This window comes from Peromyscus eremicus, chromosome 19 (genome assembly GCF_949786415.1).
Source record: "Peromyscus eremicus chromosome 19, PerEre_H2_v1, whole genome shotgun sequence".
Classification (NCBI taxonomy): Eukaryota; Metazoa; Chordata; class Mammalia; order Rodentia; family Cricetidae; genus Peromyscus; species Peromyscus eremicus.
In genome coordinates, this window is record NC_081435.1 from 19,478,023 (window position 1) to 19,501,579 (window position 23,557).

General features: G+C 39.2%; 1 protein-coding gene across 1 annotated transcript in view; it reads left to right on the forward strand.

The window, feature by feature from the left end:
• Pik3c3 (phosphatidylinositol 3-kinase catalytic subunit type 3) overlaps window positions 1-23,557 on the forward strand; it is a 91,831-nt gene that overhangs the window by 9,887 nt on the left and 58,387 nt on the right. The window contains exons 4-9 of the mRNA XM_059245889.1: window positions 2,697-2,826; window positions 12,634-12,720; window positions 14,856-14,951; window positions 17,371-17,442; window positions 18,938-19,042; window positions 19,651-19,743. Coding sequence (XP_059101872.1) covers window positions 2,697-2,826; window positions 12,634-12,720; window positions 14,856-14,951; window positions 17,371-17,442; window positions 18,938-19,042; window positions 19,651-19,743 — 583 coding nt within the window. The remainder of the gene's footprint in view (window positions 1-2,696; window positions 2,827-12,633; window positions 12,721-14,855; window positions 14,952-17,370; window positions 17,443-18,937; window positions 19,043-19,650; window positions 19,744-23,557) is intronic.

Here is a 23,557-nt window from a genome sequence, read left to right on the forward strand (position 1 = left end):
GAAGGGCCCAGCTCATTGTGGGTCGTGCCAGCCCAGGGCAGGTGAGCCTGAGTTGTATAAGAAAGCAGACTGAGCAAGTCAGGAGGAGCAAGCAGGTAAGCAGCCTTCCTCCATGGCTTCTGCCGGGTGGAGAGGCTTAATTTGGTGTGGGATGGGTCTGGAGGTTATGGGCAGGCTAGGAGGGTCTTACAGAAGCCTAGAGATAGCTAGAGAATGCAGGGACACTGGATGTTTGGCCTGGGATAGATCTGGGGCCTAGGGAAGATACATGGAAGAGAGGATTAGGCCTAGACCTAATCCTCACAGGCCTAGACCCAGGCAAAACTTGTCTGCAATTCTTTGTATAACTCACTGAGTGAAATTGCTTTTGCCTCCTATCCAAAGGGAGTGGAAAATGTGCCTAAAAGACAAATTAAATCACAAGGTTCTCCATAAAGTTAGTAGTAATAATTAGGAGTTCAATTTGTTTTCTTGACATGAGTTAGGATTCTAAATTTTAGAAATCTGTTCATGCTATTTATCCATGTCCTGTGCCATCACAGGTGTGGGATTTTTGGGCAACAGTGCTTTAGGCCATCATTTTCTCAGATGTTTCTTTAGCAGTAAAATGTCACCAGTGGCCTCTTCTTCTGAAGGACCCTGGCACACACTTAGTAAAGTAGCCTGTAAAAGTGGCCCTTAAAGCTTTTAGTGGAAGGTGGCACAGTGACTACCAACTTGAGCTCTTTGCCAACATCTGTTTGGTATATGTGAGTCAATAAGGGGGAACATTTTAGCCAGTGCTAATAAATAATTTAAAGACTGATCTTTTACTATAGTTCTGCTAAAGCAAACTGTCTTTAACTTGAACATCTAGCTTCAGAGATTTCTAAGTAGCTTAAGAGCAAATGCTGTGCAGGTGTGTGCGAATTCTGAAGTCATGGCAGTGGCTGCTACGGTGGCATGGCCCTGCCAGCTAGAGCCGCATCGGCAGCTGGTACCGAGCCTCTGATGGAGCTGAAGAAGGACCTGCTGTGCCGTTGCCCTGTCTCGTCTGTTTGGCTTAATTTCCCAAGGGGACACAAGGCCGCACACGTCTTCTGCCTCCCCACCTGGGAGCTGTGTAATTTTCGGCAAGTTTCCATTAGTGTCCAAAGCAAGTGGTGTGATCACGTCCTCATCACCAGTACTCAGCATACCCCTCCCCAGCACCCCATTTTAAATTCTTTTCTAGATCTATCCCAAGGTGCCTAAATCATTTATTAGACTGTCTTCCTGCCAGATGTGGCTTTTTGTCTTTAGTAAATTCAGCCAGAGTATCCACTGAGGAGTGGAGTGGCAGAGAGAAGGAAGGGATGCCATGTGCTGTTTCTGAAGGTGTGTGTGAGGGGCCTCACTTTTAGGAGGGCTCAGTTACATCACTGCAGCCAGTTCCTCGGAGCCTGCCTTAAGGTTGTTCTGTGTTTTGTTTCGTTTGAGACAAGGTCTCATTCAATTGCCTGTGTTAATCTAGAACCTGTGATCCTCCTGCCTCTATCTGATCTGTTTGATATTAAAAGAGAAAGAAATTTAACCTTATAAGAGGCTATGTTTATGTGTTTTTGTAATAACTTAGGAAAGTCTTCAATATACAATTTTTTAAAAATTTTTTTAAATTTTTTTCAGTTTTTCAAGACAGGGTTTCTCAGTGTAGCTTTGTGCCTTTCCTGGAACTCACTCTGTAGACCAGGCTGGCCTCGAACTCACAAAGATGCTGGCTCTGCCTCCCGAGTGCTGGGATTAAAAGTGTACGCCACCACCACCCGGCTATACTATTTCTATTAATGAGAAAACTGGTGTAAGGAGTCAACATTATTTATTCACAGTCACAGCCACACATGCCATAGATGGTACAGTTGTCACCCAAACCTAGGCAGGCTTACAGAAAAATTATGTACCTTAGCAGTTTTCATTTCCATCCTGTAAATGTGATAATATTCTCTTGGCTAGAAATTTCGTATCTGCTTTTCTAAGATGTTTGCTGAAGTGGTTGGTGAGTGCTGTTCTCCAAACGTGGCTGACACCATTTTCATCAGAACAACTGTGAACACTTGCAGAGAGAGATCCCCTTTGATTGGCCTTGTTGACTTGCCACTCTTCAGAGAAGGAGGGTGTAGGGAAAGTCACTGGACCCATACATGGGATTCACACTGTTCCCTCATGCATCTTCCAGCCGTTTGTATGCATTTCTGCCCCGACTAAATGCACCTGCATTGTATCAGGAGGTGTTAGTTTATGTAGACTGTGGAAGGCTAACTGAAGTGAGGCTGCATTAGCGTGACCATGGGCAAGTATGTTCTGGAATGAGACTGGCCCATGTCTAACTGCCTTGTGGTCACTTATGTTCCTATAAGTAATTGCTCGCTTATGCTCTGGATTTTACCTTGGTTTGCTACTGAACCATATTAGAAAGAGGTACACATTTGCTTAAGTCTGCCCAGGAATGAGTTCCCTTAACACTGATAACATATGCATTGAGTTTAGATCATTTCTATAGACTACTCTCATTTTCTGATTATCTGAGGGAGAAAGAGTGGCCTGAGGAGAGATTTGTGGATTTTAGCAGCTCAGCTCAGTGCTGCACAAACCATGGGGGACTCGGAGCCTGGCAAGCTTGACACATTTCTTTATGATGAGCTGCCTAAGTTACTTCTTACTCGGAACTTTTGTCCTTATAGCATGTTTCGCCAAGGAATGCATGACTTGAAAGTCTGGCCTAACGTGGAGGCAGATGGCTCCGAACCCACAAGAACTCCTGGCAGAACAAGCAGCACACTCTCAGAAGATCAGATGAGCCGCCTTGCCAAGGTACACAGGCTTCTGAGACAGAGAGAACTCTGACTGGTGCGAATCAGTGGACCTTGACATTGGGAATCCTGTCAGTTGTCTTCTCGGTTTAAATTAAACTTTAGTGGCAGTTTTGAGATATGATTCATGTACCTTCACTCTTGAAAGGTGTATGATCCATATCCTTGTATTCATCCTAGCTGTCTGACTTCAGGACATTTTCACCTCTAAAAGCTCCATGTGCTTGAGAGTCACTCCTCATTCCATCCCCCCTCGCTTCCTGATGGCTGCTGGTCCACTTTCTGTCTGTGGACTTCTGCACCTTTTATCTAGACTTGCATCAGATTGGAAGTGTAGGTCTCTAGTATTTTCGTTATCATGTCTGTTTTCTATATTGTTCTTTTATGTGAGAAGGATAGCATAGCTCCCTAATAGGTATGCTTACTAGTATAGTCTTTCAGATTCCTTTCTCTCTTTCCAAATGAATAAAACTGAAGATGTATTTCAGCTGCTCATTTCCAGGTCTTGCCTGTCTTCTTCCTGGGTGTGTAGGACAGTTCACAAGCTTCTCCTATGTCTGCCCTCTCGTTAAGAGTTTATCAGCAGCGAACTTTGATTTGGCTACTTTCCGTGACTTATACATAGACATTTTATTAGAATCATCTCATATATACTCTGTGGGCTACTAAAATTTGAAAGATTTGGTTTTTCAGTGTTTCAAGGCTTGCTACCAAAGGATAATGGGACTGTGAAATGAGCACCAACCATTAAAGCCCATGAAAAGATGGTGTTGGGTAATTATTAAACAAAGATTGTCAACTCCAAGCTGGAATAATGCTTTTACTCCGATTTGTTGCTTAACTATGGAAGTTAAATTCTAGCTACAATATGAATAATTAGCATTTGAAAGCCCACTTTCTAAGTTTGACTTTTTTTAAAAGTCCTAGTAATTTTAATGGAATGAATCTCTCTAATGATTCAGACTGTTTTATAAACCTGCCTAGTTTTTCTTTGAGGAAAAATGGCTCTGAGACAGAAGTTATACTGTATAGTGCTCAGCCTAGGTCTTGTTTTTTTATAATTTGGATATCCTAGAGTTTTAAATAGGGAACAGAAAAAAAATGTATGTATTAAAATATGCAACTCCCTACATCTTTCCATCTCTAAACTTTTATAATTGGTGCTAATTTCTGTTTCAATGGATTTGTGAACATAGTAAGAGACCAGACTTGAGGGCTGTCTGTTAACTTTCAGAGTCTGGACCAGCCTCTTGGTAGTGATGGACCAGTGTGTACACTGTTCCCTTCAGCTCTATTTTTCAGCTTGTCATACTGTAAGAATTTTATGATGGGATGCATATCCTCCTGGGGCTTTGAATGTGACCACTGGTCTCTGGCGTTTGATTTATACTGAGTCTGTGTCTTTGGACTTGAAAGGTTAGCGCAGAAGCATGCTTTCTCACTGTCTCCTTCTCATTTTAGCAGCTCTGCGTGATGCCTTCACAGTGTGCTTTCCTTCCTGTCAGTTTGATTAAGAGGAGGCAAAGAGAAAGTAGCAAGGAGATGACAAATGTTTCGTGGTCTGTGTGGAGATAGTTGGGAGTGTGGGGAACTGGGCACTCCAGCAGTGAAGAGCGGAACCAGGGAACTTCACAGAGCTCCATCTGGTCACTGTGGGGTGGGGTCTGGACCTCAGGCTTATGGCAGCAGGAACCAGAGGACAAAAGGTGGACATGATACACAGAAACAGGACAAACAAATACCACACTTATCCTGCTGCCTAGATTGGGTTGCAGATTGTGGGGGGAGTACTCATTTTCTTAAATGTTGTTTATACTTAACTATAGTACTACACTGCACATACTGTTCACATTAACATGGCAGTTTATAAAAACTGAATGGAAGGCATTCTGCCTTCAATCAAGCTATTCAATTATAATCTAAGTCATTAAGAGAAAATACAATAGAAAAATGATAGTTGAAAGTATGAACTGTCTAAGTAAGTGAAGACCCAGTGAAGTACAGACATTTCTTACAAAAAATACACATTTTTAAGGAAAGCATAGACATAGAGAAGAACCAATTGAAAGTCCTTTTAGGGAGTTAGTCCTAACTGAGAAACAGTTGAGACTTGACAGCATACCGTAATGAACACACTACAGATACTGTCTTTGCCTTAAAGTAGGAACACCCCTGTTCACATATTTGTGCTTTAGTCATGGACTTTAGTCATGATGAACAATCTCAACTTCTGTTTTTTAAGTGCTTGTCTTACAGAGAAAGAGAATTATTGACTGATTAGAGTTCACAGAGAAACTCATTACTGTACAAATGGGAAAAATATACTCCTGGCCATAACACTGGGTTGGGTGAAAGAGTCTCATGTTGTCTCATTTATCCCTCTAGATGTTTTTAAAGTGACAGTAATTAAAAAATTAGAATTATGATGATTACTGTTGTGATTTGAATGAGAATAGCCCCCCATAGTCTCATATATTTGAATACGTGGTCCCCAGGTGATGGGACTGTTTGAGAAGGAGTAGGAAGTGTGGCCTCGTTGGAGGAGATGTGTCACTGGGGGTAGGCAGGTTTAGAGATTTCAAAAGCCCACACCATTCCCAGTTAGCTCTCTCTGACTCCTACTTGCAGACCAAACTGTAAGCTCTCAGATGTTCTGCAGCCACGGTTTTGCTCCACCATCGTGGACTCTAACCCTCTGAAACTGTAAGCCCCTAATTAAGTGCTTTCTTGTATAAATTGCCTTGTTCATTCTGTTTTAGGATGGCATAGAAAAGTAACTAGGGCAGTTGCTGAAATTACTCAAGGTTATCAGGCTTGTTCAATGGTACCAGTGACATTACCTAAAATACCATAAAGAATAATTTTTGCTCTGGATGACATACCTTTTATAAACAGCTTGTTTGGTTCGATTATGTCTCGACATTGTTTTGTGTTACAGCCAGGGTTTGGGAATCCCTTGTCAATTATTTCCTGATTTTGCTGAGTGGCATCTTCTCAATTATTCACTTGGCTTACTCACAGTTCTCCAGTACTATCAAAGCCTTTAGACTCGGCTTAAAACAAGTGGCACTGAGTAGACTCTGTTTTAATGGCAGTGTGATATTGATCCCTAAAACATTATTGACTGATGTTCTGAAAAATCTATTCTCTATTTTTACAGCTATAGTTTCTGCCTGAGGAAAAGAAAGTAACATGCTTTTAAAACTAGATTAATCTCCAAGAAGTTTAAATGAAACTTTTATATGGCAAATACTAGTCTTCCTGAATAATGAGACTTATGAGTAATGTTCAAAAGTAAAATTGAAGAATTGTGGACAAGATTTCATTAATCCAGAAGATAGAAAAACAGATGAAACTCCTTTGCTTGCTAAGAATTAAATATATAGGCAAAGGCAGACTCGGACATGCACATATGTGTTCTCACAGTTCCTTTAAGTCTTAGTTGTTAAGATGAATTTTATATATGGCTATATTATGTCTTAGTTACAGATTATTTCATAGCTTATGTTGGATTTTGATATAGATAGGACTTATTATTTTTGTTTATTTCAGAGATACATCTTTAAATAATAGAAATCTGTGAGACAGCCACAGTCTGTCTGTCTGACTGACTGTCTTGCATGCCCCTGACACGTATATTAGGGCCAGGAATAAAACTTTTTGTCAGTATTTAGTTACATCAGTTTGTTCCAGGCTTAAGAATAGTGTTAGGCCAGGAACAATGGTACATGACTTTAATACCAGCACTGGGGAGACAGAGGCAGGCAGACGGATTGAGTTCAAGGCCAGCCTGGTCTCTATAGTAAGTTCTGGGTTAGTCAGTCAAACAAACAGACAAAACAAAATAGAACAAAAAGGAAAAGTAGAAAAGAAAGCAAGGTACTAGAGGTGAAAGAGTCAAGTAATGACCTTTTTCCCCCCTCTTTTTCTTTCTTTCTTTCTTTTTTTTTTTTTTCTTGTTTTTTTTGAGACAGGGTTTCTCTGTGTAGTTTTGGTGCCTGTCCTGGATCTCACTCTGTAGACCAGACTGGCCTCGAACTCACAGAGATCCACCTGGCTTTGCCTCCTGAGCACTGGGATTAAAGGCATGTGCCACCACTGCCTGGCAAATAATGACCTTTTAATTTGAGGGAGTGTAGAGTAAAACAGCAGGAATTTGCAGAAGTACACCTGATAGGATTATGCTGAAAAAGTCCTGTCTATGGTACAAAGCAGCGGGGACTGGCCAGCATGGCTGTATTCACAGAGGTTCTGGGAATTTGAAGCTTTTGTCTGCTGAAAAACAATTTCATTTTACTTATTTACGTGACAGAGAAAAGAGGCAAAACAAAACAAATGCCTGCTTTGAATTACCTGTGGAGCCACGTGAACAGTTTTTTGATGGGGATTTGGCAAGCTGGTGAAATAATTAGCACTGTAAACCGGAATGGAAGAAAACCGGTTTATGTACTGTACCGCACGGTGGTGTCAGAAGTACCATCTGACTGTGGCGATGGGTCATGGGGTTTCCATTTTGGAGTAGATCTTACATCATGGCAAACCTCTTTGCAGTTTTCAGGCATGTAATTGTCACTGTGAAAATGAGGGCAGTCCTGGTCGGGACACGTTCCTTTCTGGTGGTTGGTGTGAGCCACTGTGCACGAATCTTGTCAGGCACTTTCTGTGTGTGTGTTCGAGGGCAGCTATGGGACCTGGCTGAGGCCAATTTTGTTTGATCGTGCCATTCTGCTGCTCTGCTCTTTGGACAGGATAAAGCTTTTTTTCCCCTCCATCTTCCTGTTAAATGTTTTTATTACTTTATTCATTTATATGAATTATTATTATTATCATTATTACTATTATTATTATTATTTTTTTTTTTTTGGTTTTTTCGAGACAGGGTTTCTCTGTGTAGCTTTGAAACTTTCCTGGAACTCACTTGGTAGCCCAGGCTGGCCTCGAACTCACAAAGATCGGCCTGGCTCTGCCTCCCGAGTGCTGGGATTAAAGGCGTGTGCTGCCACCGCCTGGCATGAATTATTATATCACTCCCTTCTTCGACTTCTAAGTCAGAAAAGGTCCTGGGCAGAGATCAAAAGTTTGCAAATATTTATTGTCCGTCCTGTTTGTCATCCTTCTACTTAGTTCTTCTCACTCAGTATATATATAAGTAAGTGATATAAAATACGAGGCTCTGCCAGATTCATGGCTTCAGCACTTGAGCTGCTTCCAGCAGGCCTGGCAGACAGGGAGCTGCTCTGTTTCCAGGGTCCGCTATTTGACAGGCCCTTCCCCACTGCTCCTGGTCTGGAGGTGGTGGCAAGCTGGGCCGCTCTAGTCCCTGTCCTTTGCACTTTTATCAGCACCCACTGACCTGTGATCTTGTACTTGAGCATGATATCTTCCATGATATCTGATAATGTGTGATTAGAAATCCAAGGAGTTTCCTGGCCATGTTGCTGTTGTATTGATTCTAGTCAATTCTTTTATTTAAATCGCCTTGACAACTCCTTTCCGTTTAGTTCTGGATGAAGTTAGGGCATAATAATTATTCCATTATTTGGGGGACACTGACCTTCCAACTCTGTCTGGCTTCTTGTGACTCCTTTAGAATCCCCCATATGTGACAGAGTGACACTTGCTGACTCTTCCTAGAATGGATACCCAACAAAGATGATTACTTCACAGGCGTTTTTTAGTAGGGTGCAGATCTTGTTGGAAAGATGTAGGTCACTGACATTTCAGACTCAGAATGAAATGGAAGTTTATCCCAGGAGCACATACAAGTTGCCTACACTCTCCTTTGTTGAAGTCCCTTTTGATCCTCAGCATCGGTAGAAATGGAGGTAACTAGCTGAGACTGGAGGACTACTCTTGTTTGGATGTTGTTATCATCACCAACAAGTGATGCCTAACATGGGGCTCTGAGGAGCTGCTTTCAATGTGCATAATGGTTATAGTTGTGTAAATCTGATACATGTTAATGCAAAGTAACATTTAATTATTAATTATTATTTCATGGTCCTTGAGCTCTGCCTAAAATAAAAGCCGTTACGGTTTGAAGATCTAAAAGGAACTTTGGGAGCTGAAGCGTATTGAACTTGTTGTGTTGAATTTGGATGAATTATTTAGAAGAGTTTCCCACCAAGCCCACACCATTCCCACCATGGTGTGTAACTTCAGAGAAGCCATTCCGAATGATCCGGCTCCAGCTACATGTCTCTCAAGACAGTAGCTTCTTCAGAAACCATGGGAAATAATGAAGTGAATGCTGTAAGCCTCTAACTGGGCATGCTTTATATTGATAGGTAAATAGGGTAAATGTCTGGAAGACATTTTCAGTAGTAACTATTCGGTTCTGCAGAACTTCTGTAACTAAGTTGAGAAATACCTAGAATTTCTGTAAATATCAAGGTGTAATGTAGCAGCAATTGAACAGTCATCATAACATATGTAAATGGCTCTTGATTTTCCACTCACATTTGAATTCTTCATTATTTTCCTCTGTTGAGGCATACAGACATTACTTACTGTTTCTGATTGCAGCATTTTAGAGTGTATGTGCTCCTGTCACTTACTGAACAGCTCCCGCAATTGAAGTCTGAAAGATAATTTATACTTGACCTTTGTGGTGGCTTTACCAAATTTAGTATTCCTTCTGTGACAGCTGTTTAGAAGACTGAGAAAGGTCATATTTGGTATGAAGCTAGGAAGAAAAGAACACCTAGCATGTGCAGGGAGTGACATGTATTACCAGTGGCATAGATTCAGCTGGTACAAATGGCTACAGAAAGTTCCCGATGTATCTGGATATGCGTAATGAAGAAGAAGGAAACCTCACTTCATTTTCCACCAGGAAACAACTCGCCATTGCCAGTGCTTTCCTCAGAGCAGATCATTGTGGGGACCAACTGTTGGATCATAAACACAGAACTGATGTTTAGTGAATAACAGAAACCAGAGGAGCTGAAATTGTGTAATAACTGTGTACCCACCGAGAGTGGACAGCAAAGACAGGCGGGTGAGAAGTGACTGAGTCTCACCCACATCATTCCAAACTGGCTTTGACAGTAGAAAACACAAAAGTTAATCTACCTTTTTTTGTTTCTGTGAGCAGAGAGTACCAGTAAGGATTTATGTAATATAAAGAAACAACAACACATATATCAGCCTTTAGTACCTGTATGGGATGGTACCACTTTCATGCTTTGCATCTTCCTGCATGTTAGGGCACAGATAGAAAAGAATACTTTTTATTGACATGGGCTCAAAAGTGACAGAGTTTAAAAAGAGTTTGTCAGTGTTGCAACGAGGCATCCAGCTTGCAGTGTAACCCTCTCCTGTAAGCCACACTGCTTGGTCTTTGGTCCTTATGACTGCTTCTTATTCTCGCCTTTGTAGTTCACACGTCCGTCTGATGTTCTACCAGAGCCAGCAGAGTATCTAGCCCTTGCTGTATGCGAGTCATTACACTATTCACTCACCGGTGGTGTTGTGCTTTTATTAATTGTTTAAGTTAGCATAAACACCACGTGTTTCAAGGCAGCATCTCTGTACGTTGTGTCGTACTCTATTCTTACCCTGCCCTCTTTCACGTCCTGCCTCTGATCTGTTAATCTCCTTCCTTCTCCCAGATAGTCCCATTTGCTGTCAGGTCCCACGTGTTCCATTATCCTCCCCTTTGTCCTCTCCCTTCTTAAAGATCTCTTCCTAGTTTCAGTCCATTTATTACTTTCATGTTTTACACACACACACACACACACACACACACACACACACACACACACACCACAAATTCACATCTAGATTCAGCCTATGAGAAAATATGCAGTATTTATCTGAATCTGTCGTATTTCATGTAAGATAATGATCTTTGTTCCATAATTGTCTCTCAGGTGTGATTTCATTCTTTATGACTGAATAAAATTCCTGTGTGTGTATGGTGTATGTGCACATCACATTTTCTTTATCCATTCATCCTTAATGGACTTCTAGACTGCTTCCATTTCTTTATAAACATGAGTAGTAGTTACTAAGATCTCTGTATCTGCTTTCATTTAGAGGTTACCATGGGAGAAAAGGTACTGTTTGCTGGTCAAAAGAAAGTTGATTATTTCCTAATTATTACTTTTGTATTACAATGGACCTCAAACTTTTTTAAAAAGGTTTTATTACATATGTGTGAGTGTTTTGCCTATATCTATATCTATATCTATATCTATCTATCTATATATATATATATATATATATATATATATATATATATACACACTACTTGTGGGCCTCCAGCTCACAGAGACCAGAAAGAAGAGAGGGGGCACTGGGTCCCTTGGAAGTATAGTTACTGGTGATAGTCACTATGTGGGTGCTGGGAGCGGAACTCTGGTCTTCTGCAATAGCTTCGAATGTTCTTAACCACGGAGCCATCTCTCTAGCCCCTGAACCTCTAACAGTTTACATAAGGTTGTCACTCTGAAATGCTGTGAGCTCATAGTTGTGGTGGTGTCGAGGAAGATGAAGAGTACTAGTGCTTATGACTTTCAGTTGTGAGTGAGGTGATAACTAAAGGTACTGTTTGATGTCTTTATGGGCATACTGCCCTGTCATGGACAGTGAGGAGGAAATCGATGATCTAAGGGAAGTGGTGATAGAAGGTTCAGATGCCCAGTTTTGCTTCATTCTGTGAATTTGTTGAGAAAGTTTTGATATATAAATAAGGCTGGCGTTTAAAATTTACGGAGTCAATACCAAAGGTAGTTCTAATCTGAGGACCCTGTAGCTTATCTTGACTTCTCTATGAATCTTAAAAGCCACTATGAGATAATTTATGAAACTAGGGCAAGACAGTGTGGAAAACCTCAGTGCACTCAAACATTGGTAATGTGAGAATTTTAAATCCTTTATTGTTGTTTCCTAAAATAAAGGCACACATGCATGTGTGTGTACTTAATTCTTAGAATAATGATTTATTGGTCCCCAAGAATTGCCTGTGTATAGCTCATTTTTTTTTCAGAATATTTGTTACATTATAAATGAGAAGAATAGAGAAAAGGTGGTTTATTTTCCCTTAGAAGACCTTTTATTATAATTTCATGTATGATAATCAAAATATAAGAGCTACAGAACATCTAGATAACATTCAGGTAGGACTATGTTCTTCTCTTGCTTAGTAACCATGGCAAGATTGCAGGCTTGATTTTAAAGACTTATTTTTAATACTTTTTTTCATTTTCAGAGAAAGGTTTGTCTCTTGCCTAGTTTCTTATTCTGATATTGTATGTGGTTTTGATACATGAAAGTGGTTTGTATGTGGGAATCTGAGGTGCAGGAATGGTTCACATGTGGAATCTGATGTTCTAATGTATGGATTTATACATAGTTTGTAATGTGTAGGAGTGCTTCATGCATGTAATTGGATGTATAGAAGGGCTTCTTATGTGAAATTGACAGTACAGGCTCAGGATTCTTCATCTTAGATCTTTGAGCCCAAGTGTTTTGAATTTTGGATTATTTCAAATTTTGAAGTATTTGTACATACTTGATAAGAGTATCTTGAGTGTAGACCCCAAATATAAGGATAAAATTCACCTATTCTAATCTACATTATATTGTCTTAAGTGGTTTGAGAATTATTTTTAATGTACTGTATACAGTGTCCAACCCTATGAGGCCGATGTGGAGTTTTCCATTGTGACCTGCTAAATTGCTCTGGGTTTTGTAGTATTATATATTCTTGATTTTCAAGTCAGGGTTGAGTGATCAGTTGCCATCCTTCATCTTCCTTTTTGTTTGATCTGTGTTGAGATTAACCCTGTTGTACTTTCTGCAGCTTACTAAGGCTCATCGGCAAGGACACATGGTCAAAGTGGATTGGTTGGACAGATTAACATTTAGAGAGATAGAAATGATAAATGAGGTGAGTTGTTTTCTTTCCTATGTCAGAGTACATTCTGTATATTACTAAATTAATAATTTTTTTCTCTGTGTAGCTTTGCATCTTTCCTGGAGCTTGCTCTGTAGACCAGGCTGACCTCGAACTCACAAAGATCCACCTGCCTCTGCCTTCCTAGTGCTAGGATTAAAGGCGTGCACCACCACTGCCCAGCTGGAAAAGAATTCTTTATTGCCAGCTAGCTGGCAAATAAGTAAGCCCTTACTTCATAGCTGTGAGTTTTACATTAATAAACAACAAACCTGGCCTCTTAAAGTTAATGTAACTTGGACCATTAGCAGGGGCTGCCTGTCATATGTGAAGGCTCAGAGGGTCCTCGTTTGTGTTCTCACTCATGTTGTTTAAGTTCCTGTCACTGTTCGCTGAGTACTGCAGTAGTACTGTCTCCTCTCTGAAGTTACCACGTGGCATCTTTAGAAGTGCGCTCTCCAGCCCACACATCTGTTTTATTAACTACTTACTGGATGTTGGACCCTCAGTAAGTCTCCATTGTACATAGTCTACTTTTTCTTGACCTTGTGTATCGGTCCATTGTAAACATAAAATTAAAAGATGACTTCAGTGAGTCTTTTTAAAAGTTATATTTGAGTATTACGTATATTTGTTTTAAGAATACCATATGTTTGATACAAGATTTTGTGTCTAGAAAATGGAAACAACTTTATGAATCAATTCTAAGAGGAGAATATCACTGATAATGGTAATGACAACTGTGATGTACATATTACATGACTTAATTCTTCTGATACCTCCAAGGATTCTCAGCAGTGGAGAAGGAGAGGGAGAGAGGGAGAAAGATGGTAGAGATTGAGTGTGAAGAACCACTGTTCTTGTTTTAAATGAATCTGGTAGTGCTTAACATTTATATTGATTGTAAAATTGAGATCTTTTTAAAATGAATTCATATGTTCTCAACACAAACTACTAGAAGAGTTAACTTTTGCACTTTTAATAATAGTTCCATTAAAAAAAAAAAAGTTCATTCAAAACATGTATGTTTTCTTCCATGTCAGTGCTTTGTGTGTAGAAGTGTAGCATTGGGCTTACTTTACCCTTCCTGTCTGCTTTTCACCAGACAGTAGGCTGTACTTGATGGGAATGAACAATTTAATAACACTGGTGTTGTACCTGCTTATGTCTGTGTACCACCTGTGTGTAGTGCAGACAGAGGCCAGAAGAGGGAGTCAGATCCACTAGCAGCTGGAGTTACAGATGGTTGTTAGCTAATTTACAGGTGCTAGGAATTGAACTCTGGTCCTCTGGCAGAGCAGTTGGTTCTCTTAACCAGTGAACCATCTCTCCTCTAAGTAACCTGTTTATACATTATCATTTTATGTATTGGATCTAAAGACATATGTAAAAGTGTTTTGGGAAGATTAATCAAATCATTTTGGTTTATTTATTGTTTTTGAGAGTACATATTACATACATATGCACATAGATAGATTAGCTAGATAGGTGGATGGATGGATAGAAGATAGATAGATAGATAGATAGATAGATAGATAGATAGATAGATAGATAGATAGGTAGAATCTATTTTTTGTTCATGTCGAAAGAAGCAAATAACCTCCAGTGTATATACACTGTTGATAAAAGTGATTAATGACAGGTTATCTCAGGAACATTCAGAAATTGTAAAAATTTTATAAAAATTACTTAAACCTCTTATCTTTGGTTATGAACTTAAAAGAGAAAAAAAATACAAGGTTACTTTTCTGTACCCTTAATAATTCCTGAAGTGGGTTAATTATGTAGTTTAAAGGTGGCGTTCCTGAAAGTTGTTACAAGCACAAATTGTCATCTTTATTTTTGAAATAAAGTAAAATAGTTCTTAAAACACCTTCAAATTTTTAAAATCATAAAATCCAAAATGTTGATTAAACCCTGAATCTTATTGAGATTAGAGATGGTCTGCCAAGTAACATACTCTTCTAGATAAAACAGTGATTCTGTATGGGCTATAACATGTAGATAACAACAAAAGTTAGATTTTAAGTAGTAGTTGATTGAGTCATATATTGCTCAATTGTGGTAAAAATTCTCATTTAATAAGGGTTGAAAATGATCATTTATGTACATTTTTTTCTTTTTTTTAGAGTGAGAAACGAAGCTCTAATTTCATGTACTTGATGGTTGAGTTTCGCTGTGTCAAGTGTGACGATAAGGAGTATGGTATTGTTTACTATGAAAAGGTATTTTCCTTGGAACTCTTTTTGCTTTCTAGCACCAAGGGCTGGGGTAGAGATCTTCCTGCTGAGACTCAGGGTTTGGTTGCAGAGAGCAGTCAATAGCTTTCAGCAGCATCTGCTTCTGCACAAACAGTCCTGTCACATAGCTGCAGCCCATTTTGCTCATGCAGTTCTGGGTCACAAAATTCAATAAGTATGCAAGTGATTAAAACTCTCTGATTAATTGTTCTGCAAGTTGGTGAGTATAGCACTAAAGTAATAGCATTATTTACAGCTATCCATTTGCACAATAAAGTAGGAAATCGTAGTGTTTTGTTGGCAAGACATTGAAAGTTCAGATGTCAGTTGTTTAACCTGTATGTAATATGTTGGAACTATATATGTGTCTTTGCTTATTGAAAGCCTTCATTGACATGCATTTGTATAGTTTATTCAAATTTTGGAGACCGTGTTTTTACTCAACTGAAATAACAGTTGTGTATTGTTCATATTTACTCATTACAGGAAGGATAGCCCAGTGTTCAGGATAGCTATATCAAAGTATTTGTTTTAAATTCATGTTGAAGGGATTTCCTTTAAATGTTACAGAAATACTTATATATTTAAAGGAATACTTATAGACTTATATGTATACTTACATAGGTAAATGTATACTCATATTTATATGTATACTTATATACGTAAATGTATACTTATATAACTTGTATGTATATTTATATCTTTGTATGTATAGTTTGAAACCTCAAAGTAGAGTTTCTTTCATTACTATGGAAATAGTGTTTAAATCACATAAATGAGAACAGAATTCTTGTATGTAACATGAGATGTAAACACTTGTAGCACACAGTATTTATACATGGGGTCATTTGTTCATTAGAAGTAGTAGCTCTTCTAATCACATTTGCATATTAGTATCACTTATTGATGCTGTTTCCAGTGACTTCACGCTTATATACTTTGAAGATGGTTACTTGAAAGGTTTTCATAAGAAAGGATTTGGGTTTGCATTGTTAATTTGTAATTACTTTGAGATCCTTCTCCAGTTAATGTTCTTTTTCCCTTCATAGTTTGTTCTTTTCACTTTAGTGAAAGATTAAGATAATTTAACTTATTTCAGCCTTTTATATATGAGAACGATTGGGAAAGGTGGAAATGAAGGTTATTTGATTGTGTGTATTAGTTTATTAGAAAACATCAGTCAAAAAGAAAGGAAAATGTTATTGAGTAAAATTTTCACCAATGTATTTTAAAATTACTTTTTGTTTTGTGCTGTACGTGTTTATTAAAGCCGTACTGCTGCTCGTGTGGGGCTTCTGCGTGAAGAACCTGCTAATTGGACGACACTTTCAAGCATTGTGAGGGATCGTTTGAAAGGCAGCTTAGCCAGTAGATGGAAAATAACAGAATAGAAATTAGAATTTTCAATATTTTTGAAAGGTTACTGCTTCTAGGGGGTTGCTGGTGAATTAATGCCTGTCTGCCCATCCTGTCATATTTCCACTTAGTGTAAGGATTGCTGGGCCAGTGCATCACAGCCTAATGGAAACAGACGTTCTTGTCACCTGTCTTGCGTGACAGATGGCCTTAGTGAAGATTACCTGTCACAGTTAGGCTGATAAATGTGTTTTCTGGTGTTGTGACCGAGATCAAGCCTGTTAAACAACAGCTGTGGGAATTTGTTGTTTCCTGTAAGACTCAATTACTGAAGTGAAGTCGTAGTACTTCTTTAGTCCCTCCTGATTTCCTTGCATATATGTAAAATTGAGAATGCACTAACCCCTGGAAATAGCAAAACATAATGCTAGGTACACAGTCCCCAGGGAATAAATTTTGACTATAATTAGCCTATTGCAGTACATCTGCTAGAGACATGTATTATGCTGAGTTCAATTTAAAACAAAAGCTCATTCTTCAGGAATGGTGACACCAACAAGGTAAGACATGTGTCAAGAATTAGTGCTATGCTCTTGTCCCTGGGATGGCTTGTGTTGTCCCCTGAGATGCTGTGTTGCCGCTGTCTCTGACTGGCCAGAAACGTGACCCATGCTTGAGTCCTTGAATAAGCTTTGGTTATGACACCTGGACTGATTTAAGTTAAACAACTGTGGTGTTTTCTTGTCCATTGCCATAATAAACCAAGTTTTGAGATTGTAGCTGCAAACAATAAAAAGTAGACTATTTGTTTCCAGATTTCATATCTTTCTAATTGTAATAATTTTTTTCTTTTTCTTTTCCAAAATGTTTTATTAGTGATAGAGATTAAAAAATAAATATGAAATTTAAAGAAAACAAGAGTTTATAAATGGGACGGTGATTTTTAAAAATAGAATTTAAATATATTAGCATTGTATATTATTATATCTACTTATCATTTGGGTAAAATTTCTCCTTTTTATCTTTTAAACCTTGTACTATATTCTAGGATGGTGATGAATCGTCTCCAATTTTAACAAGTTTTGAGTTAGTGAAAGTTCCTGATCCTCAAATGTCTATGGTAAGCTGTTGTACAGAGCTTTTAAGAACATATTTTTCTCTAGAATGAACACAGCTTAGACCCATGTAATATATTTTAAAATAGTAATCCACATATCTCAATTATCCAGACACAGTTTGTAATACGTGCACTTCAGCTGTTTGGAGTGAAATTCAAATGGGATGCTTATAAGGAACAGTAACATCCTAAAAGAAAGGTCTGATTGATGCAAGACTGAGCAACCACTTTCTTTAAATTGTGAAGAGCTAGTGGAGGGAGTTGTTGAGTAAGGGTTATGTAGTCCAAGTTTGCTTTCTCTGTGATAAACGCAGGACCAGTAGCAACTTGAGGAAGAGAGAATTTATTTGACTTACAAGCAAAGCTAAGGCAGGAACTAAAGGCAGGAACTGAAGTAGAGACCATGCAGGAATGTTCTTGCTTTCTTATATCACCCAGAACTACCTGCCTAGGAGGGGCACTATGCTTAGTGTGCTGGACCTTCCTACATCCATTATGAATTTAAAAATGCCCCACAGGCTTGCCTACAGGCCAGTCTGATGTTTCTCAGCTGAGGTTCCTCTTCCCAGATGGCACATGCTTGTGTCACATTGACAAAAACCAGCCAGCACAGTCATAGAAAGAGCGTCCTACAGAAGATGAACAGCCCTGAGTTAAGATCAGTGGATTAACATTTTATGAAGATTGAGTTTATTATGAGATTGTTGCAGCTGCCAGATCCACTAGGCAAAAGGCTTATGCAAAGAGATGTTAAATGCAAAGACAAGCAATTCAGAATTAAAAATTAGTAAAAGGACAAGTAAGAATGTGTTATTAATAAAGTAAAAATCAAAAGTATCCTTTTTTTCTATACCTGTATATACCTATAGGTAAATTAATTAATTAACTTATTTATGTATTTTTGTATTTATATATTTATTTATTTATGGTTTTTCAAGACAATGTATCTTTGTATATCCCTGGTTGTCCTGGAACTAGCTATGTAGACCAGGCTGGCCTCAGCCTCCCAAGTGCTGGGATTAAAGGCGTGTGCCACCACTTAGTTACAGGTATTTCAGTGGCTCCATAGATAGCATTAATAATACAGTTGATGATTTTGGCCTGTGTCAAGCAGTCAGCAGCAGGAGAGTATAGTCAAGCAACAGGCTTACTGTCCGTACCCACAGCTTTGGAGTAATGTTACAGGTGTTGAGTGGCTGGTGGGGTTTGTCTGGTGGTGGTAGATAGTAGTGTGAAAGTGATGATACTTGATAGAGGATGTAAGGATTTGGGGTATTTGGAAGGTGTAGGAAGTGGGGTGTCATCTGCATATTTCCCTACTGGAGCTACACTCATCCATAGTCTCACAGTGTTATAGTGAGTCCATGGGACTGAAGTGGCACCAGAATCAAACATCAGACATCACACAATGGCTGTAAGACAGGACTTGGCAATTTCTAACTACTGGAGCTTTCTTTTTCTAAGGTTTACATTCTCTATATATTTAAATAATTAATAGGAGAATTTAGTGGAGAGCAAACACCACAAGCTTGCTCGGAGTTTAAGAAGTGGACCATCTGACCACGATCTCAAACCCAATGCTGCCACAAGAGATCAGCTAAATGTAAGAGAATTTACAGACTGTATAAAACATCTAAATGGACAATTTATTATAGCTAGAATTACACATTATTTTATAGTTGATGAATTGTGTAAGTTCATGACTTCAACAGTTTCATGTGGTCTGCAGCATGTTTTTTTTAGTCATTCAGGGCTTTCAATAAATCTGTCAGTGTGGAGACTAACTAGAAAATTGTAAATATTTTCAGACTTTAGTGTTCTTTGAAATGATCCCTGAGGTTCCTTAAGAAGGCTGGTATGTAAGCATACAGGATTATGTGTTGATTTGACAAGAGGAAGGTTCATTTTGTTTTTATGGATTTTGTGGTAAAGGGCATTGCCACTTTGACTTCCTTACTATCTAGTTGAATTAAATAAGCTCTGAAGTCACATGTTCATATGGAGCATGGTTGTCTCATCTTTCCTCATATGTCCTAATGACCTGCCTTTTGGATGGATCCCTCAGCACATTTTTGCCTTAGCTGCCTCTGTATGCCTTCTCCCAGCTTGTATAATAATTATGTTACAGAAATATTAAGCAAATGAAAAAATGAAATGAAATACATATTAAGTGTATAGTTGACAAATGTAATTTTTTATCTTTTGTTTTAGATTATCGTGAGTTATCCTCCAACCAAGCAGCTCACGTATGAAGAACAAGATCTTGTTTGGAAATTTAGATATTATCTTACTAATCAAGAAAAAGTAAGTTTCTTGAGTAGTTTATGTATCAGATTTACCTGTAGACTTTTCACTATGATCAAGGGAAAGTAAAACCACACTACAAATGCAGCTTTGGTCAAGCAACCATGCTACACAGCAGTATACTTGCTACAGCATTGTTTACATACATAGTAAAGGGTGTCTACTCAGAGGCACATATTCCTGGGCTTCAACTCCTAGAAAATGTCTGAATGAATTTTGAAGGTGGATTTGGGTTCAGTTTCTGGCTCTGCAATTTGTATACATTAGACATAATAGGGTGGCATACTTTATTTCTTCTTGTTCTAATGGAGACAGCTTTTCATCATAGATGAGATGACAGTATCTATTCCATAGCATGTGAAGAATAAATCCTGACTCCTTTCTTTCTTATCCTCTTGGTCTCTGCATTCCTTGGTGATTAGAGATGCAGTTACACTGATAAAAAAGCTTGTAAATTCTGGAGGTGATGGGCATAGAGGAAGAATGTGAGGAATGGAACTTGTGATGGGGAAACTGAATTAGTGCAGTGTCATACAGCTGGTTTGCAGGATGGAGGTGAGGTGAGAACTGGACATTTGGTAAGGAAACTGGAGGGTTGGGGCTTCTGGAGGGAGAAAGAGGATGAATTGCCAGGAGTAGGTCCAATTCTGAAGACGTGTTGTGTCTAAACTGTTAACACTGCACAGCTTTTAAACTGTAGGACAGTTGTTTGATGGATTGAAGCTGTAGTTTACTGTGCTTAATATGGGATGATTCCATGATAATGAATTTTGTGTTCTTGCAGCTCTTCTGTCTTAGGCTGAGGGTCAAAGATTAATTAATTTTTTTAATTAGATTGATTTATTTTATTTTATGTGTATGAATGTTTGACCTGCATCAATGTATATGCTCCACACACATTCTTAAACAGCTGATGAATCCTAGGGACCTTTAAATCCTTCAGCAAATCACTGTGTGCATTGTACATCACTGTCACACAGATAAGGATGTATTACAGAGCCACAAAAGTACACATGCTGCTTCTTGAGATGCTCATGTTTATGGTTTAGAAGGGAAGGGTCTGTGAAGGTACAGAGAATAGAACATAGAAGATTTGCAGCAGGGTTTCTGAGTACATCAGGGGCACAGCAGAGATGCATTAGGAAAGCTTTGCATCAGAAACCTGTCATCTCATGGTGGAGATTGAGCCAGTGTGTTGCAGTCTCATGACATGCTCTACTTGCCTTGGTTCATTTTTCTAAGGTAAAAGTAAAAAAGGAAGTTAGCGATCAGCTTAAGCTCCTCAGCTTTCCCCTCTTTCATTTATTGATGACTTGGAAACCGTCTGTGGATGAGTCTTATCTGTTACCTTTTTATCTATGAGAAGGGGGAGAGGATTTTATGTTACTCCAGCTTTGCATGCCTGTTCCCCTCAGTAGCATGTGGCTTGTTAGCCTGTATTCTCTAGAGCTTGAGTTAGTTGCACCATGCTGTGCTAAGTGAAGAGTCATGTGGTCACAGAAACCATGGCTTGAATACTGTAGTCATGTAATCTGCATGGCAAGATGGGGAATTTAATGTGAGGATGTTCAGAGCCAAAGCATAGGTCAGCCTCACAGAGCAGAACTTCCTTAGACAGAAAGGCTTGTAAGAGAAATCCTTTGTTTTATCTTAGTAGTCACTTCCCGCTAAATTCAGTCACTTCTCAATGCACATGAAAGCTAGCATGATATAAGATGTGTGTCACAAGTCATTTAGATTCCAAAGCTGCCGATGAAGCCTCTGTTCTTAGACATTAAGGATCTTAGGTCACTGCGTGGAGTAAACAGTATTTTTCATGTTCAGGAAGGGCTGTTGAGCAAACCAATGTAAATTGGCCTTGAAGTGCCTGGAGTAGTCATCACACAGCAGCCTGTGGATCCTATGGTAATGCAAATAGCTGTGTAGGAAGCACATGTTCCTGTGCCCCAGCCCTAACTGACACATGGGCATTCTTTCAGTCTGGTTCTCACATTGGGATGAAGTTGGTTGGCATTTGGGCTTCAGGAGAAGCAATCCTGATCTCAGGAAGGCTCTAGAAACAGTTTGGTGGAAATTAGTTATTAGGAAATGACACTTTTTACTACTTTCATTAAATTTATTTTTCACTAAATGACCTGTCTAAAGAGTGTTGGAAGAAAATCTTGAAGTCTTTACTTTATTTGCTACTAAAAAGTTTACAGTCATAACTGTTTGATAAGACCATTAATTTTTTTTAAATTTACTTAAGTTTTTGGTTTATATCAGACAAGAAGTGATTCATTCTTGTAGAGTCCAAAGTGTAAATTTTGTAATTTTCCGAGCTAGTTTGCATGATGAACTTTCTTCAAAAAATTGTTAATTAATAGTAAATGTTGGACTGTTGTGATTGCTAAGTGGGTACAGGTGCTTGCCACCAAGCTTGATGACCTGAGTTTAATTTCCATGGTCCACCTGGTGGAAAGAGAGAACCAACTCCTGAAAGTTGTCCTCTGATCTAAACATACACACACACACACACACACACACACACACACACACACACACACACACGTACAAATAAATGTAATTTTAGTAATTTTAAAAAGTTTTTAATTCCTTGTCTTTTGATTATGTCTGGCGAAAAGCAGTAGGGAGATCCTTTCTCAGTGGAGATAGTAAAGATGTACTTGTTGTTTTTTAGAAAGCAGCATCTGACATGGCTACATCAGGGCAGAAGTTATCTCTGTGTTGCCGACTAGTTGATATTGAACCAGAGCAGAAGTGGACTCAGCTTAGATGCGTGTATTATCTGGTTGGCCTAGCTGACTCTGAACATACCATGTCTCTGCTTACATGCATTACAATTGACAAAGAATGTTGCCATCCAGTTGAAGTGGGGTAGTGATAGACTGCTTCAGTAAATGTAGGTAGTTGCTGTAATGAAGTGTGAGGGACGATGCCAGCCTGTTGTGGATGCGGGTGGCACTGGTTGTCAGTTATCATTGTAAGCAGGTGTTTAGGTTCAGGCAGGAACAGTGGGATGAAAGCAGCCTAGATTTGTACCTGGGAATTAGATTTCACTGGCAACTGGAAACCCCAAATCAGAAAATGTGACTCAACATGCAGTACTTTAGGGAAGGTGAGCTCAGGTACATTGGAGCAGAGCTGAAAATGAAAAGAAAACATGATGAGATCTAAGAGACCCAAGTACTTACTAATGGAACAGTGCTAGGGTAGGGAGAGGTGGGAAGAGAATGCTCAAAATAAGCTGATTGGCTGCCATTACCTGGGTGAGGTCTGACAGTCTGAGAAAAGGAGGATGCCTGAACTGGCCTTCTCCTGTAATCAGATTGGTGACTACCCTAATTGTCTTCATAGAACCTTCATCCAGTAACTGATGGAAGCAGATGCAGAGATCCACAGCCAAGCACTGGAGTTTAGTTGAAGAGAAGGGAAGAGAAATTATATAAGCAAGGGGGTCAAGACCATGATGGGGAAACCTACAGAGACAGATGACCCGAGCTAGTGGGAGCTCACGGACTCTAGATCTACAGCTAGGAAGCCTGCATGGGACCCACCTAGGCCCTCTGCATGTGGATTACAGTTGTGTATCCTGGTCTGTTTGTGGAGCCCCTAGCAGTGGGACCAGGATCTGTCCCTGGAGCATGAGCTGGCTTTTTGGAACCCATTCCCTGTGGTGGGATGCCTTGCTCAGCCTTGATGCAGTGGGGAGGGGCTTAGTCCTTCCTCAATGTGATGTGCCATGCTTTGTTGACTCCCATGGGAGGCCTTACCCTTTCTGAGGAGTGGATGGGGGAGGGGGTAGGAAGGAAGT